Here is a 16,203-nt window from a genome sequence, read left to right as displayed (position 1 = left end):
GGGAGTTGACATAAAGGCACTGTGGCTCCCAATGATTTTTGCTCATCTGCCTCGCTGTGACTAAATGCAGGCATGACTCACCCGTGAGCTTTGGCTTTGAAAATATGAGAAGGACTTTTGCTTTAACCTTGTGTTTTCCTGTCATAGTGAGGCTTAGAAACTACATTTTTTGATTCAACCCCACCCTAGAACAAAGGGAGAAATCTCAGCAGAGATGAGGAGCCCAATCCAGTTACCTAGACAAGGGCAGCGAATTCTATTTCTCTTGAAACACCCAGGAACTTGGCATAGAGCTGGGACACATCACACTGGACCTGCTGGAGACCCCGGCAGGGAACCAGCTGGGGTTCTGGAGGATCCTCCACTGGCACAAGGCATTTGACTGCTCGCAGCCCTGAGGATGGATTTAGGCCCATCATCATAGATGCCTACCATGGGAGGGTTAGATGTGGGCACCTACATGTGATTGACACAGCTGAGCACCTGTGGACACCCAGCAGTGCCTGGAGGACTGTTCACCTGCCCAAATACATGTTGCACATACTGGTGACCTGAATTACTTGGCAGACTTAGTTGTATTGACTAGACCTCACTGGCTGCAAAAGGAGCTTGGACACCTTGTTCATTTGCAGGCATCAGCAGTCAGCCACCCCATTGAAGCGTGTGGCCTGGGGAGCTCTGTGCCACCCTGGGAATTGCCACTCTGGAACCTTGGTTTCCAGCATGCTGTGCTCACTGCAGCAACCTGCTCCAGTCCTCCCACCTGTAACACTGAGCTTCCTCAAGCCATCTGATTGAGAAGTTCTTTGCTAGGGGTTTCAGAGAGCTGAGGTCCTTAGACAAAAGGCCACAACCTGGTGTTTTCTATATGAAATACCAAGCAGCATCATAACGATAAACTGCTCCAAGAGTGAGCTTCACTTTCTGCTTGGTGAAGGTAGTTGGGCTTTCCCTGCCCAGCTTGGAGTACTGCTGCATGCAGGGGTCCCAGTGCCTCAGCATCTCCCACCAGACTGCAACAGGCTGATGCTCCATAAGGTGGAGACACGGTCCATCCCACCGGAGGCCCTGGAAGCCCTTCTCTCTCCGCCTTTCTCCATGAAACGACGGTGACAGCATAGTGCGAGGCATTGCAGACTGTTTACAGGCTTCTAGAGTTCCCAGGCACTTTAGGACAGGGTCCTGCCGCTGTTTCCAAGTGGACAGCCAGGACTTTTATAAGTGAACTTTCCTCTCCGTGTCTATTTATTATATGTAAACATTTGCCAGAAAAACACCACTCGGGCATGCTCAGAACCAGCCAGGTCATTGCAAAAGGCAGCGGCGGCGTCACATGTGATAAGAGCGCGGGGCCCGTGTGCGCCTATTCTTAGCGCTGGAATGTACACAATGCCCCGCGCCCGCCGCTCCTGCGCACAGCGCCCGGCAGCGGCAGCGCTGGCTGCGGCATAAACACGGCCAGAAATCACCCTCTATGAATCACCTGCCTACTGAAAGAAACCTCCCGTGGGTTTATAGGTTTTTGTCCAGGCTCTAGCTGTGGAAAAACTCAGCAGAGAATAAACGACTGAGAGTAAGTGCATGCAGTGAAGGACAGCAGAAGGTAAACGTTTCTACCCTTCGGTTCCACTGCAGGTTGAGCAGTTAAGCCATGACCGTAGATACTCATTATATTGTTCTGCCTGGCACTTAATTTAGTCATTGTGTGTCTGATTAACATAAAAAAACCACAGCTAAGCAGAGTTAATAAATAACTTTTAATGCAGATTCCCAGTCTCTAGGGTTCCGTTCGCCCTGCTGCAGAGTTCAGCTCTGCCAGATTTGCATTCTTTGAGAGTGACTAACCCTGGAGGAAAGAAGCACAAGCTACTAAACTGCTAATACTTTAAAATAGTGAATAAATGTCTAAGTGCGTTTATTCAACATGATTAAAATGGACAAACCAATTGCTTCAGCCATCCAGCTTTAATCCAAAATCAGTGAGATAACTTCAGTGCTTTTGCTTCTTGCCAGGGACACAGGCAGTGCTGACCTCAGAGCTGCAACCTATCTGATAATTTTATGAAAATTTTAAAGGGTCTTAGCGACCTTTTGGCTTCTTTATTATTTTCCCACTGTGCTTAACCCATGTTCCATTTTTATGTGTAATAGTGAACGGATATTTACAGCAACATCAAAGTCCCGATTTGTTCCCTTGGAGCTGGATATTTCAATAAAAGCTGCTAAGAATTTGGGTTTTTTTCTGCCAAGTCCAGAATTCATCTCTCTCTTATTTTGCAATGGAAGAGGGATCCACTGAAGGGTTTCTCTTCAAAGACCAGGACTTCTCCTCTGAACTGCTGAGGCAGCTGAATGCTCTGCGGCAGAGCAGGATGCTAACTGATGTTACCCTCTGCTCTGGGGGCTTTGAAATCCCTTGCCACCGAAATGTGCTGGCTTCCAGCAGTCCATACTTCAAGGCAATGTTCTGCAACAACTTCAGAGAGAGTCACCAGCCTAAAGTCATTCTGAAGGGCATCAACGCTGATATTTTGGATCAGATTATCCTTTATGTTTACACAGGGGAGATTCTTATATCCACTGAGAACGTCTTGTGTCTCTTGGAGACTGCATCCATGCTGCAGTACACTAAGCTGTTTGAGGCCTGCTCTACCTATCTCCAAGACAAGCTGACTCCTGACAACTGTCTGAGCATGATCAGACTGGCAAAAGTCTTGAACTGCCAAAGCCTGAATAAGAAAGCCAAGGCTATGGCTTTGAAATGCTTTCCTGTGGTGGCCTCTTCTGAGGACCTGAAGGACCTCTGTCCCGTGGAGCTCATTGATTACCTTGGGGATGATGAACTCTGTGGGGAGGAGGAGCAGGTCTTTGAGGCACTGATGGTCTGGATCCGTCATGACCTTCAGGCACGACAAGGCTACATCCAAGAGTTGTTCAAGAAGGTCCGACTTCAGTATGTCCATCCAACTTTCCTCTTCCATTTCATTGCTAATGACTCACTCGTTCAGTCCTCACCCACTTGCAGGAGCATCCTGGAGTCAGCCCGGAGACACATGTTTTCCTTGTACAGCACCAACACGCCTGACATCAAACCCATGATGCATGTTCCTCGCAGGTACTCCAACCAAGAGTTCCTCATCATCATTGGTGGCAGGAAGGACAGCCAGCAGACAACAAGGGATGTCCTGCTATATGATGACAAGACAAACCAGTGGTTGAGCCTGGCCAAACTTCCCATGCGCCTGTACAAAGCCTCTGCAGTGAGTTTACACAGCAATATTTTTGTGCTCGGAGGGATGCCTGTTAGCAATAAGAAAAGCCTGGTCAGTGGTAATATTTACATTTACTCCCTCAAACTCAATCAGTGGAGGTTGATTGAGCACATGTTAGTTCCACGTTACTCCCACAGAAGCCTGGCATATAAAAATTATATTTTATCATTCGGTGGAATTGGTGAAAACCAGGAAATCCTGAATTCTGTGGAAAGATATGATAGTGTCTACAACACCTGTGAGAGCATGGCAAACATGCCTGTTGCTGTTCTTCACCCTGCTGTTGCTGCCAAAGATCAGAGGGTTTACCTCTTTGGGGGAGAAGATATTATGCAAAACCCTGTTCGGCTTATCCAGGTAATGGTCAGTCCTGCTTGTTGTAGGCAATTTCTTCTAAGGTATTTATTCAGCAGTCCATCACCTCCATGAGGAAATCAAACCACTCAAAAAACTTCCTTTTGTGTTGCAGCAAGAGGCAGGACAAATAGATCCATGGTCTCAGGGAGCATTGCAGCTCTTCCATTTTCCCCTTCTGAATGTTTTTCAGGCAGCAGCCCTGAGGCACTGCTTTGGGTGTCAGTCAGCTCTGCCATTGCTGGGCACTAGGGCCAGGGTGGCTGCAATACCATGGCAGGCAGCAGCAGCTCCCCTGCCTGGCTTCATGCCTGTAGCCAATCTCACCAAAATCAGTGCTTTGCACTTGGCGCTGAGCTGGGGTCTCAGCCATGCACCTGCTCGCTCGCAGCAAACGCAAACGCTCGCAATTATTAGAGCGATTAGATACTCACTCATCAAAGGGCCAGAACTTAAACTGACAGTCATTTTGTGTAAACAGTTGTGTTAAAAATGTGGCTCCTGCCACATGTTGCTGGCTCTCCGCCTGCTTTCAGCCGTTACACTCTATTAGGAGAAAAAAATACATTAAATATTTTCTTATCTGATTTGATGCTTTAGCAACATTGTAACGTTTCTTTTTCCCATGACTATTTTTCACTGTTCGAGGTGCTTTAGCTAAGAAGGATCATTAAGGCTAAGATGGCAACCAGGACATGAGCAATGCTTTGTGGTTATAATGATACTTCATTATCAGGGGGAAGGAAGTGTATTTATCAGTTAGTGGGGAGATGCCCTGGCGATATTTGCTATATTAGGAAGCAGATAACATGACATAAAAGTTTGTGTCACCCAGATGCAGGTGATTGAATGATCATCATCTAGCAACTGCTCTTTTTCTCACATAAATTGATGACTTAGATACCACTCTTAAGTCCCTTTGCCAGTCTGAGTGCATACCAGCCACCAGAATAAATATAGCAGCTGGGCAAACATGGTGGCTGCCAGCAGAGCTAGGTGAAGTTGAGGTTTGTTTGCCCAGGAAATTGCTAAGGCTAATAAGGAATACACAGAATAAATGGAAAATGAAATGAACCAGCTTGGCCTTTGGGAGAACAAGTTACAGTGATTTAATGGCCACGCAAAGATTTAAAGCCAAGAAGCTTGCATATGGCAGATGCACTGCTTTAGTGCTTGTGCTAGCATCTCCTGAGCAGACAAGCTTGGGGAACCAGAGTGCTTTCCAAGGGGACATATTAGGAAAAAAAGTGGGTACATTCTCAGATTTCCAGCAGTTTGAGTCAAAGGATTGTATTTATTAGGGCAAAATAAAGCCCAGAAGTTCCTCTGTAATTACAGATGTCAGATAAAATGCAATATAAACAGCTGTGTGAGTATCTTTATTTTTTCGTCAGGTTTACCATGTCTCCAGGAATACGTGGTTTCGTATGGAGACCAGAGTAGTGAAGAATGTCTGTGCACCAGCTGTCCTTATTGGAGACCAGATTATCATCGTAGGTGGTAAGGGCTCTGTTTCACCTTCCCTCTCCCTCCCCCTGCCCAGATCCTGTGCATTTTCACAGCCTTCCTGTTTGGAGGGCTCCCTCAAAAAGCACCTGGAGCTTTGGAAGGAAAGGAGGAGTGTGCCCACCCTCCATACACTTCTCTCATGGAGTCTCTTTGTGATTAAAGTAGAGATAGTTCTCCATGAGGCACTTTCTTACTCCAAGTAGCAAGACCTGGGTGGAGGAAACTGAGGAAAAGCCAATGCAAGTTACTGCTCTGCAGAAGGGAGGAAGCCAAGAGTATGGGGGTCCTGCGCCTCACCTGCTGACTCACAGCCTGGTCCTCCCTGTCTGCTCTTCTTGGAACAATAGAAAGCAGAGTTACCACAAGGCTGTGGATGGCTTGTCAGGATGGGTGGGCTATAGGTCTATGATGTGTTGGTTGGTCTTTTAGCTGCCTCCTGGGGGTAATTGTGAAATGTCCCAAAAGGAGTGTGAAACATTTGGAAAGAGGAAACTTCTCAGTGTCTTTTTCAACCTGAGGACCAGCCTCTGCCCATGGCAGTTGGGTGTATCATATCATTGATAATTTGGCACTCTACAGTCATTAATGCTGCTTCCCTGACCACAGACTGGCAGGAGGAAGCACGTGTTGAATTATTTAAGGAAAAATGAGACACATAGTGTCTGTAGCAAAGCAGAGGATTGAACCCAAACTGCACAGGACTTCAACATGGTGTCACCCCTCAGGGAGAGGCCACTGCTACCCTTTGCAGTGAGAACAGGGGAGAGCTGAGCCCAGAGGTCTGAGACTGTCAGGCTGCTATGTGGTAGACTGCCCTGACCTCAGACCGCACTCATGTTTTTCTACTTGCTACTCCTGGGTACCAAGCTTCCACACCTCCCCTGCTCCAGGGCAATGGCCCTTTTACCAGCCCTTACCTCTCAGCCGATACGAGGTTATATCACCCCTCAGAAGAAGAGCTGTCCACTGGGTCACTGGCATGGTGGCCAGCACAGATGTGGTGCTGAGGACTTTAGGAGTGGAGTGAGCACTGCTGGCACTATGCTGTTGCATACCCAGCTCCAGTCAGCTGACAGCTACAACTCCAACCCAACAAGGCCCATCCCATGTGCTGTTGGTTTCTGTATTTCCAAGTGAAGCTCTAGGAGTCTGTTTGGTAAAAAGAAGTATTTTCAGATGTTTGAAGGCACCTGCAGGTAACTGCAAACTTCGACCGTGTTTGACAGGTTGGTTGCCTGATCCAATGGGTTTTATGGTGTTAATTGAGCCTTGGCTGCCAGGGTGCTACGAGACAGGATGAAGACAAACAGTAAAGGAGGATAGACAGACAGGCATTCCTGTGACACATCATTGCCTCCTAGTTTAGATATCTTAATTCTTCCAAATTATGTACTAGTATAATTGGTTTTATTGAAGACCAGCAGGAAATATATTATTATTATTCTTTCTATTGGCCATAAGCACTTAATTCCCATCTGTCTCTTCCACCTCTGGCTTTGCATTCAGGGTACACCCGGAGAATAATTGCTTATGATACAAAAGGGAACAAGTTTGTTAAATGTGCAGACATGAAGGACAGACGAATGCATCATGGGGCCACTGTCATCAAGGACAAGCTGTATGTCACGGGAGGACGGTGTCTCACCTCAGACAATGTCATCCAGGACCTGGATTCCTTGGACTGCTATGATCCAGAGACAGACACGTGGACACCAAAGGGAAAACTGCCACACAAACTCTTTGACCATGGGTGCCTTACACTCCAGTGTGTGCCCTGTTCTAACCTTCTCTAAATGACTTTTGGTACTTCCTTGATATTTTGTCCCTTTCTTCCCAGAAAGGAGCCACCTCACTCTGCAGAGAGCACATGGGGAATCTTCATGGGGTCATGCAAACTCCTGCCCTTGAAGGCACCAACGGCGTTAGTCCTTCCCAGACCCTGTGCCAGAAAGGTCATGAGCTTTGTGCTCACGCTGTATTCACCTGGCTGATATTGCATGTGGTGCTGCTGAGTCCAGTGTGGAGGCCTTACCCAGCATCTCAAGAGGAAACAGGAAAATGATACTGGGTAAGAACCCAGTGTGGGATTTGTCCTGGTACAGACTTTAAAATGAAAAGTGAATAGGGATGCTGGTATCTCCAGGGAAAGTAAGATCTTTGTTGTCACACAAACTCAGCTGCCTGCCACAGCCCTTTGCTGCTCATTGCTGACCGAACTTTCCATTTCCAGTGATGGGAGTGTTTACAATAGGAAGCACCAAGCTCCAGTCTTGTAGCCAGCCCAGGAGCAGCTTCCTGAGTTCACTGTGGTAATCAGCTCATAAGAAATAAAAATTTAATGTTCCTAACAGCAAATTAGAAATTGGCAAAAGACTGATGCTTTGATCTGAACTCTCATATTGCAACAAGATACAGATTTGACTTCTCTGAGCTAACACTATTCCACAGTGCAGGGAAGATTTTTGTTCCATCTGCCTGCCCTCTGAAGGAGCAGGAGAAGACAGGATGGAAATTAAGATTGTCTGCATCTTCTTTTTCGAGGGATCTTGTTTTGCAGGGATCTTACCTTTCCTTTTGCATGAGGAATAGCAGTGGGGTTAGTTAGGATGACTTTGGCTGATGGAATTCCTGAAATCTGGAATAGTGGAGAGGACACATGGAGGAAAGGGGATGTAAAAGAGAAGAGGTATTTGGGAGGAACAGTTTCTTTTTCCCCTTCTCCTCTCTCCAAACCACTGGAAAAAAGCCCATGAGACAAAGCCAGTGACAGGAAGCCAGCTTTCCAAGAAGAGCAAGTCTAAATCTGCCACTTGGCAAAACAGCTCTGGCTCCACCAATATTTTTGTGGGGTTCTGCCACTAAGTGCATACTTTTAAAGGGAGGGGATTAATCATCAGACACTGAGCAGGCTGTGAACTGCTGTTAGGTCACTGGGCTTGGTAAGATCGCTCATATAGCAAGCAGCTTTACAGAGAGCACTGATGACCACCATCTGGAGAAAGGATGGCAGAAACAACACCTCTTTTCCTTCATATTTGAAAGAAAGTGGGACTTTTCAAAGACAGGACGGCATGAGGAAACCACGCTCAACCTTTCTCTTCAAAAAGGCTGCACAGCTGTGTGGTCACAGGTCACCACCACATTGCAGAAAACCAGCTCCAGACACTAAGATGCCCTCCCATAAATGGAGCAGGAGTGTGACAGAAATAGTTAACAAAGTGGAAGGCTGAAAGGAAGTATTTGGTATCATCTGCTGGTTTAACAATGCAAAATAAAAGGGCTATTATTGTTTGCATGAGCTTTGTGTTCAGGAGTCCCCATTGTTCCCTCCCATTGTTGATAAAGGGAATTGTTTTTGCACCAGTGGGTATTGCCAGGGTTTCCTTCTAAGAATCTGAGTAAACCTGCAAAAAATGAGTGGGAACTCAAACTCCTCTCCCAGCTCAGAAGCCTTTGGCTAGACTTCTCTTCTGTCTTTCAGTTTCTATCATCATCTCCTCCCTGTGCAAAGCAGAACTAAATCATGGCACTTGCCAAATTGAGCTGGAGCAGTGATTCATCCTGCTTCCTCACAGACCAGCTCCAGCTCTCTGGAGAAAGAAGCCTTGTCATGGCCAATTATGGAAAGTCTGCCCCAGGGAGATGTTTATTCCTAAGCCTGCAGTGCTGCCTTCCCAAACTCCTTCCTGTTGTGACCCCACTCAGCTCCAAGCTCCGGGAGACGCCAGTTGCTGCCATGCATTTTAGCTGACACGGATCCTTGCCAGGCTCGTGACTGTACCCAAAACTGAGGGGAAAAAAAGGTGACTTGAGAGCATAATCCCATGTTTGCAAACCACTGCCACAGTCATTGGTTTATGCTTGGAAGCAAACTTCTTTTTTTTAATTCCCGTATCATGTAACCAATGATTTTCTCTGTGTTCATGTGGGACCAAGCAGTATCTTGCACAGCTGTAGCTGGGCAGGAAATGAGGAGTGCAAAAAAGAGGCAGGGTTGCAGCAGAACTGACCATCTTTCCCCCATCTCTTGAGGAGTCCTCACTTCACCCCCAAATCCATGAAGATGCCAAGGGCTATGGCCAGCTCTGCTCTGGCTGCAACCCTGTGCTCCTTCCCTTCACAAACTTCTCACCTCATGCCCATAATTCAAGGAATTTGGGATTGCTGGGCAGTAAATTCAAAACCTGGTTTCTAATAGGCTTCTGTCTTGTGGTCAGTTTTGATACAAACTCTGACAAAGCTTTTGGGGCCCTTTGAAGAAGAAGGGTTGAAATCAGAAAACAGTGTTGAGCCTTTCCAAGACAGACAAGGGATAGCAAAGTTACTCAGTCACGGGTAGGGAGCAGCACACGCAGCTACAGGATGGGGTATGCAGCTCTGAGTGGGTGCTAGGGGGAGAGGGGATGTTGCTTTTCTAATCAGGTGCTGACCGCCACCTGGCCCACCTAGACCAGTACCTAATACCATCCTCACTGCTTTACAGTTGTAAAAACACTGCTAGCAAAGGTTGGCCAAGGTACCTCTTTCTCCAGTGTCAGGAGGGGAATTTTCGTAGCAGGATCTGCAAGGTTTTCACTCCCTGATACACTTTTACATGCTTTTTCAGAGGTCTCATCATCTAAATATTCAAGTATTTGATTACTCATTTAGATGGGAATCCCCCATGGGAGAGCAGCAAGTTACTTCACAAATACAATGATGGCTCCATGAAAAGGTGGGAATTTGTTGCTTTTCATTTAATAACCATGGAAGCCACAGAAAAGAGGATTTTTAAAAAGATTTGTTGATTGACAGTCAACTTCTAGAAGGGTTGAGCACCTGCTGCATTTTGTCAAATCAGGGAATGCTCTAAAAGCTCTTCACCTCCAAGGCCGTATTCTCAGGTGTCCTGACAGCCACTAGATCATGGAGACCGTAGGACCACATGGCTGAAAGCAGCCTGCTCCACGGGACAGTGGGTTACCCAGTCCCTCATGGTACTTGTCCAAAACACTGAAAATCTCCCATGAGAGATGCTCTGGTCCTTCCCCAAGTAGCATACTTGAGGTGTTATTGGCCTCAGAGCTTTTAATACTATTTATCTTCTTTGCTGTACCTTCTGCCACAGAGATAAAGGGCTATTGATTAAGCTTTTAGATACCATATATTTTTTACATCTTTAAAGTTTATTAGGATGTTTCAAAGTCTGTAGACTAAACAAACACAGCCCTTTCAATCTTTCCTCATAAGTCATGTTTTCTAGACCTCTGATCATTTTTGTTGCTCTCCTCTGGACAATTTTCAGTTTCTTCGTTGGTGGTTTTTTATTTATTTAAATGCAGAACCATGGCTCAGCCTTGCAGTGCTGAGAAGGGCAGTAAACCCTTTCTGCATCTTACCTACAGCATTCCTAGTCTCAGAGCCCAGAAGGATTTTGCTTTTCACAGCAGCAGCACATTACTGACTGGGGTTCAGCTGTCCTCACAGTTAAGGAATGTTTGCAAGTTTGGGCAAGGTCACATGGAAAGACTGCAGGACATCCAGAATCTCCCAGGGTTATTCCCTAACTCCATCTTTGCTTTGGTTCATCAGAATTCCAAGTCAGAACCTGTTGAAAACAATGTCTCTCCATGGCTTCAACAAGGGGCTTGGGATCTGGCCCTAATTATTGTGTTCTCAGCTGGGTTCATCACTAATTCTATTAATTTTAACAGCAAATATTTAATGTCTAAGTCATTTTTTTTATACTAGGGGAAAAGTTTCAGGCCAAAAAAGAAAAGGAAGAGAGATTGCACTTTATTTTCAACTTTCTTCCCCTTGCCTTGCTGCAAACCCAGAGCTGAGTCCTGCTCTACAGGCAGCCTGTGGCGGCAGCTTTGCTTTGATCTCAGCAAAGAGTCGTAGGTTAAGCCTGTGTTTTTTCACTGTAATCGTTTATCAAACAATGCAGTCCTTTCCAAGAGCAGCCTTTTTCTTCTGCAGTAATATGTTTATAATTATAATGCATTTCCTGCTTCTTTTTGATTAAACACACCTGACAAAGTAGGAAAGATATCAATGTATAAATAAATGGGCACACTGAGTTCATTGCTTTGTCAGTCCTCTTTTTCCAAATGCCAAGGAGTTCATTGCGAGGTGAATCCTCTAGCTGAGAAGGAAACAATTGGGTAGAGCATATATGAATAGCGTACAGGGTAATTTATCCCTGGCATTGTTCCTTAGCCTGACCTGAGAGCCATTAATAATTGACAGCAGCAAAAACAATCCCTTTTTAAAAATATAAACATCCATACTTTTTTTCTAGCTGCTTGAAAGCTGCCCCACAGAAGTTGAAGTCCTATTCCCCATGGCACAATGAGCATGAATTCCTCAGTGCAAGGTTGCACCAGCAAAGGAGCTGAGATCTGCTAATTAGTGAACTGCTAATAATGTTTTCAGTGGCTAAATCCAATGAGTTTGCCCACAGTGCAAATGAAGCAGAGTTCATATGGACAAACTGGTGTCTCGGGCTGCTGGTGCCACCAATGTCCACAAGGCTCCTCAGGGTTTGTGTTGGAGCCCTGAGAGATTGATCTGGCCTCTTCTGTTTATTGATGTTTCCAAAATAGTAGCAGAGCAGTGAGGAGCCCAACTGCTCTGTCACTCGGCAGGTCACCCACTGGCTCCAGCTGCCGCCTGTCACTTCTCTCCCCAGGGCTCTTTGTTTGCCTGCACTTCTTTCATGTTGCAAGAGCCCTTTCCCAGAAAAGCAAGCAGCAGCCCATCTTGAGCAGCCCTGGGCCAACAGGCACATGTGTCATGGCTGCTTTAAACACAAGGCATCCCCACAGCTGTTAGAGACTTTTGGCTTAAGAGTCAGGGGTGAGCCATGAGATAAAACATTGCTCGAGGTGGGAAAAGGTGGAAGAATCTGGTCCACTTCTTCATCTGGTGAGGAAGATGCTTGTAACCATCCTCCTCTATCTAATCTTCCCATGTCTAGTTCTCTGAAGTTTGTTTCTTGACCAGGCTGTGCCTTCTGATGAATAAGCAATGTCCCACCACCCCTCCCTGAAGCAGGCATGCTGGGACAAGGACAAAGGCATGTCTGCTTCCTCAGATCCCCCAGTGCCACATCTGTAATGACATCCCCTGAGTTTTGCCCTGATCTTGGCACATTGCTGAGTTTTCTCTTTGCTCTCGGATACCTTCCTGGGCTCTGCAGTTGCCCTGAACTGACATTTGGAAGTGGCAATGACCACCCAGAGCACCAGGATGTGACACCAAGGACCCTCAAGTCCAAATTTTCAAACTGATGGGATGCTTCTCGTCTGGAAAATCAGCCCAAATCAATCTGAGCCTCAGAGCAGAACCCTGGCACCTCTCTGTAAGACCTGGGGGACTGTAGGGGAATGTATTCAGCCCTGAGGAGCAGAGAACAAACTTCATGGAGAGTGCTGCAATGTCAAACTTGGCTACAAAGCTTCAGTGCTGGGAAAGGGCAGTGTTTTATCCAGATCAGCAGCAAACCCTGGAATTAATAGGCTTGATTAAACCATTTTGATGTGCATGGTATGTGGAGATAAGGGCCCAGTTCCCTAGGGTTTCCAGTGAAAATTAGATGTTAACATAATAGTACGTGACATTCCCTGACAGGGGTAAGGAACACTGCTGGAAGACAAGAGACAAGTACAGACCAAGGGGGAAAAGAGGCACCTATTCAGAGAGCAAAGTTATCATGAACTTGCTGGATCTGTTTCAATGCTGAAATGACGTGGACCCTGGCACCAGGCAGATTGAAAGCAAGGGATCTATGCCTGCTTTGTGTTGTTATGACACATGTATTTCCCTGAAAATGACATTAAAGTGTACCAGAGGCTCAAATATTTTTCTGTTTATCTATTCCCTGGGTAGGATCTTAGAGACAGCCTGAGCACTGCAGAATATGGCCTCTGTCAGGTAAACTTTGCCTCTGGCATGAGGACCATCAGCAAATGTGAAATGGGAAGCCAGGGTGTCAGGGCATACACGACTATTGCCCACAGCCGCCTGGCAGGGCTGCATCCCTTGGAGACACACGAAGGGATGAGCCACAGGAGGACACTCCCCTGCCATGCACTGAGGTTTGCCAGAAAGGAAGCAGATGGCATAGGGTGATTCCTCCCCATCGTATTGACCCTGGGTTCATCGTGTGCAGAAACAAGGAAAGGCTCCTCACCGCCCAGGCTGTGTCAACAGTGCCTCGATGTGTTTCAGGCCACATTTCAGCCCTGGCACTCCCTGGCAGTGGAACTTGCAGCTGAATTACCCATTAATTCACGGTGTGGACTAACCCATGTGTGTGCACATAGAGCCATGGCATCCCACAGAGAAGACTCCCAGCAACTTAACTGAGTGGCAGCTCAAACCTTGACCAAGGAGGAAAGCAGAGAGGTCCTATGGGTGTTCTTCAAGATGCTGTGATATTTAATGGATAATTCAGACCTTTTTAAAAGAAGGAAGTCTTTGGGCTTGGTAGGTTCTGACTGAAGGCTTCTGGCTGAGAGATCCTTTTTAGAGCCTACAAGAGTTGCCTGCATATAATAACTTGGAGCAAATGTCAGTAAATAGAGCCTGTTTCTTCTTCCAGGGGCCTCTGGAAATTTTCTCAGGAGAAAAGTAGCAACATGCAGTGAAAGAAGTGGTGCAGGTAAACTGAACTAAAAATGGCAGGGAAGCCAAAAGCATGTTCACCTTTCTAACCTTGAGCATATGTTTTTTATGGCATGAAATGTGACATGCACAGTCAATCACGGATATCAAGCTGAGAGTCTGTTATTTGTGATGGCAGCATAAAGTACACAGGCCCTCACTCCAAAGGGCTAATGAGAAACTGGGAGCTGAGGACACAGATGGCCCTCAGAGCATCATCAGCTGGAGTTTCAAAGCATCCAGCTCATTCATTAGGCAAGAGTAACACCTTATGCCATAACCTGGATAACTGAAGTAGAAGTAAAATAAAATAAAATAAAATAAAATAAAATAAAATTCAGCTCTTTCCTGTGCTCCCTGGTCCACAGAACAGCACACAAATATGATCAATCAAGTGCCAAGGCCCAGGACTTTCTGGAAACTTGGGCAAAACTGGCTGCACCAACCTCTTCTATCCCCAGGTGCCTCAAAGCCAGAAGGGAACCATTACCCTTCACCTAGGAGAAGAGTTTTTTCCCCTAATTTTCCATAGCAAGATTTTTCCCTTCCTCAGGAAAGGTAGCAGAAGGGTTGGGACAACTCTAGGAATAGGCACACATCTGGGAAATTGGATCCCTTATGCTTTTAAAAACAAGTGTTTGATAGAGTAAGGACAGAACACTCAGACAGCTCAGGGAACTCTGATTTCCAGGAACAATCTACAAAAGCCATTTAGATTGTCTGAAAATACTTTGACATTTCCCTTTCATATTTCCAAAGCAATTTCAAAGGTAAGATAATAGGCAGTGCAGACCAGTCTTCCTAGGACTGCCACCAGTGAAGGGAAATGCAAGTGGGGAAATGATTACATGGATCAATAGGATTTTGCCTTTATCATATTTGTTTGACTCTAGAACACATTTTCCTGTACTGATTTGTGGCTGGTCTACTGCAAATACATGGATTTTCATGTATGTACAACATACTGATTTGCGGCTGCAGGATGTTGGTGAGCTCAGCTTGATCAGGAGAAAATCCCTGCCCCGGTTTTAGTAGAAACCTTCAGACACACTGATACTGCCAGGCTCAGTGGGATATGGCACTTGCAAACAGCATGAGTCATTTGCTCTGGAGCTGTAAGAGCAGAGAAGATATGAAGATCTAGATCAAATTGGTGAATCTGCAGCATCTGACACAGTTTAAGAGGTTAAGCCTATTTATAGACAAATGAGGGTAATTTTCATAGCTGAAGGGATTGTATTTTTTTTTTCAATAAATTCATAATAAACCCTTGGGAGGAGAATACTGAGATCTGTACACAGATAACTCTTTGGAGATGAGAGGAAGTTTGTCCAAGACGAGGATGGAATTGAAGCAGTCTGTAACTCAAGACTGCATTATCCTCTCCCTGGATTAAGTTTTGCTTTCAGAACAGTACAAAGCATCCCTGTGGAGCCAGATCTTGATCTCCCTGCCTGGTGCATAGGTGGAACCCACACAAATGCATTCAAAGGGGGAAACTGGGAGAGACAGAATGGATTTGCATCCACCAGGAAATAAATAGCTTCTTTTCAGAGGAATTTCTGTTATCACTTCTTCTCTTACTTCTTCTTTAGTCAAATATAATGTTTATTATTAAAAGGGGACAGCATTTTGCCCTTTTAGTGACATGAAATTAAGTAAACATTCTTGAACTGACAAATTGTAAACTACTAGCCTTACAGTTCTGTGGTAGATCACACCCCCTCTCATTCTGGTCATGTCATTTGCCTGTGGATTATGTCTTGCAGCAGAATCAGCTCAAAGCCTGCTTTGAATTGTGCCTAAATTCTGGCTCCAGGAAACCCTCTTGGTTATCAGTAATGGCAAAAATGAGAGTTAGTTTGCTAGTGAGTAGCAGCAGTGCAGTTACGTGGCATCACCAGTAAGTGAGAAAGGATGGGACTTGCTGAGTGATTGTGGGTAAAACATTGTTTCTTTCATGTCTCCAATGCCACGTCATTAAAATAATGATACCAACCCCATAAGGGCATTTCAAATGAATCTGCTAAAGCCTAAAAAAGCAATGCCTTTTGTGAATTGCCAAAGATTGCTTTTGTACAATCTTTCTGCAGCTACTTGCTCTTTAGGAAGTAACCACACCTATAGAAACACTGCTCTTATATTAATATAATTATGATCTTAAATGAATGGGCAATCATCTGGATAAGCACAAAGACTTATGAAAAGAATATGGGACTGATTTTCACTAAGGTTACCCACCCTCCTCAAAAAAAAAAAAAAAAACAACCCACAAGGAAAGATAAATAGGGCTGAAGTGATGAAGTTAGCCCCCATCTCCTTTTCCTAAAATAGAGGTATTTTAACACTGCTTTCCATAGACATCAAGGATGTATTGACTATGGACTTATAGACCCATGAGAAAAGCAGGACCTTATGA

At 45.5% G+C, this 16,203-nt stretch overlaps 1 protein-coding gene and 1 long non-coding RNA gene across 2 annotated transcripts; one reads left to right on the top strand and one right to left on the bottom strand.

The window, feature by feature from the left end:
- The first annotated feature begins 1,410 nt into the window (after positions 1-1,410).
- KLHL38 (kelch like family member 38) lies at positions 1,411-11,201 on the top strand. Its single transcript, XM_048287100.1, has 4 exons — positions 1,411-1,603; positions 2,152-3,629; positions 5,021-5,126; positions 6,642-11,201. Exons 2-4 carry the CDS (start codon positions 2,280-2,282, stop codon positions 6,926-6,928), a joined length of 1,743 nt encoding a protein of 580 aa, XP_048143057.1. The 5' UTR covers positions 1,411-1,603; positions 2,152-2,279; the 3' UTR covers positions 6,929-11,201.
- LOC125317338 lies at positions 3,213-6,237 on the bottom strand. The gene is made up of 3 exons (XR_007200025.1): positions 6,053-6,237; positions 4,061-4,172; positions 3,213-3,300 (listed from the first exon to the last, which is right to left on the bottom strand). It is a non-coding gene; the product is annotated as an uncharacterized LOC125317338 (long non-coding RNA).
- Positions 11,202-16,203: the final 5,002 nt, after the last annotated feature.

This window comes from Corvus hawaiiensis, chromosome 26, assembly GCF_020740725.1.
Source record: "Corvus hawaiiensis isolate bCorHaw1 chromosome 26, bCorHaw1.pri.cur, whole genome shotgun sequence".
NCBI lineage: Eukaryota > Metazoa > Chordata > Aves > Passeriformes > Corvidae > Corvus > Corvus hawaiiensis.
This window is presented reverse-complemented; position numbering and strand designations above follow the sequence as displayed.

Excerpts from the sequence above, each read along its gene's own strand:
- KLHL38 (XM_048287100.1), top strand. The coding sequence starts at position 2,280 with ATGGAAGAGGGATCCACTGAAGGGTTTCTCTTCAAAGACCAGGACTTC. Across the intron at positions 3,630-5,020 it reads ACCCTGTTCGGCTTATCCAG|GTTTACCATGTCTCCAGGAA; the intron begins GTAATGGTCAGT and ends TTTTTTCGTCAG. Across the intron at positions 5,127-6,641 it reads CCAGATTATCATCGTAGGTG|GGTACACCCGGAGAATAATT; the intron begins GTAAGGGCTCTG and ends CTTTGCATTCAG.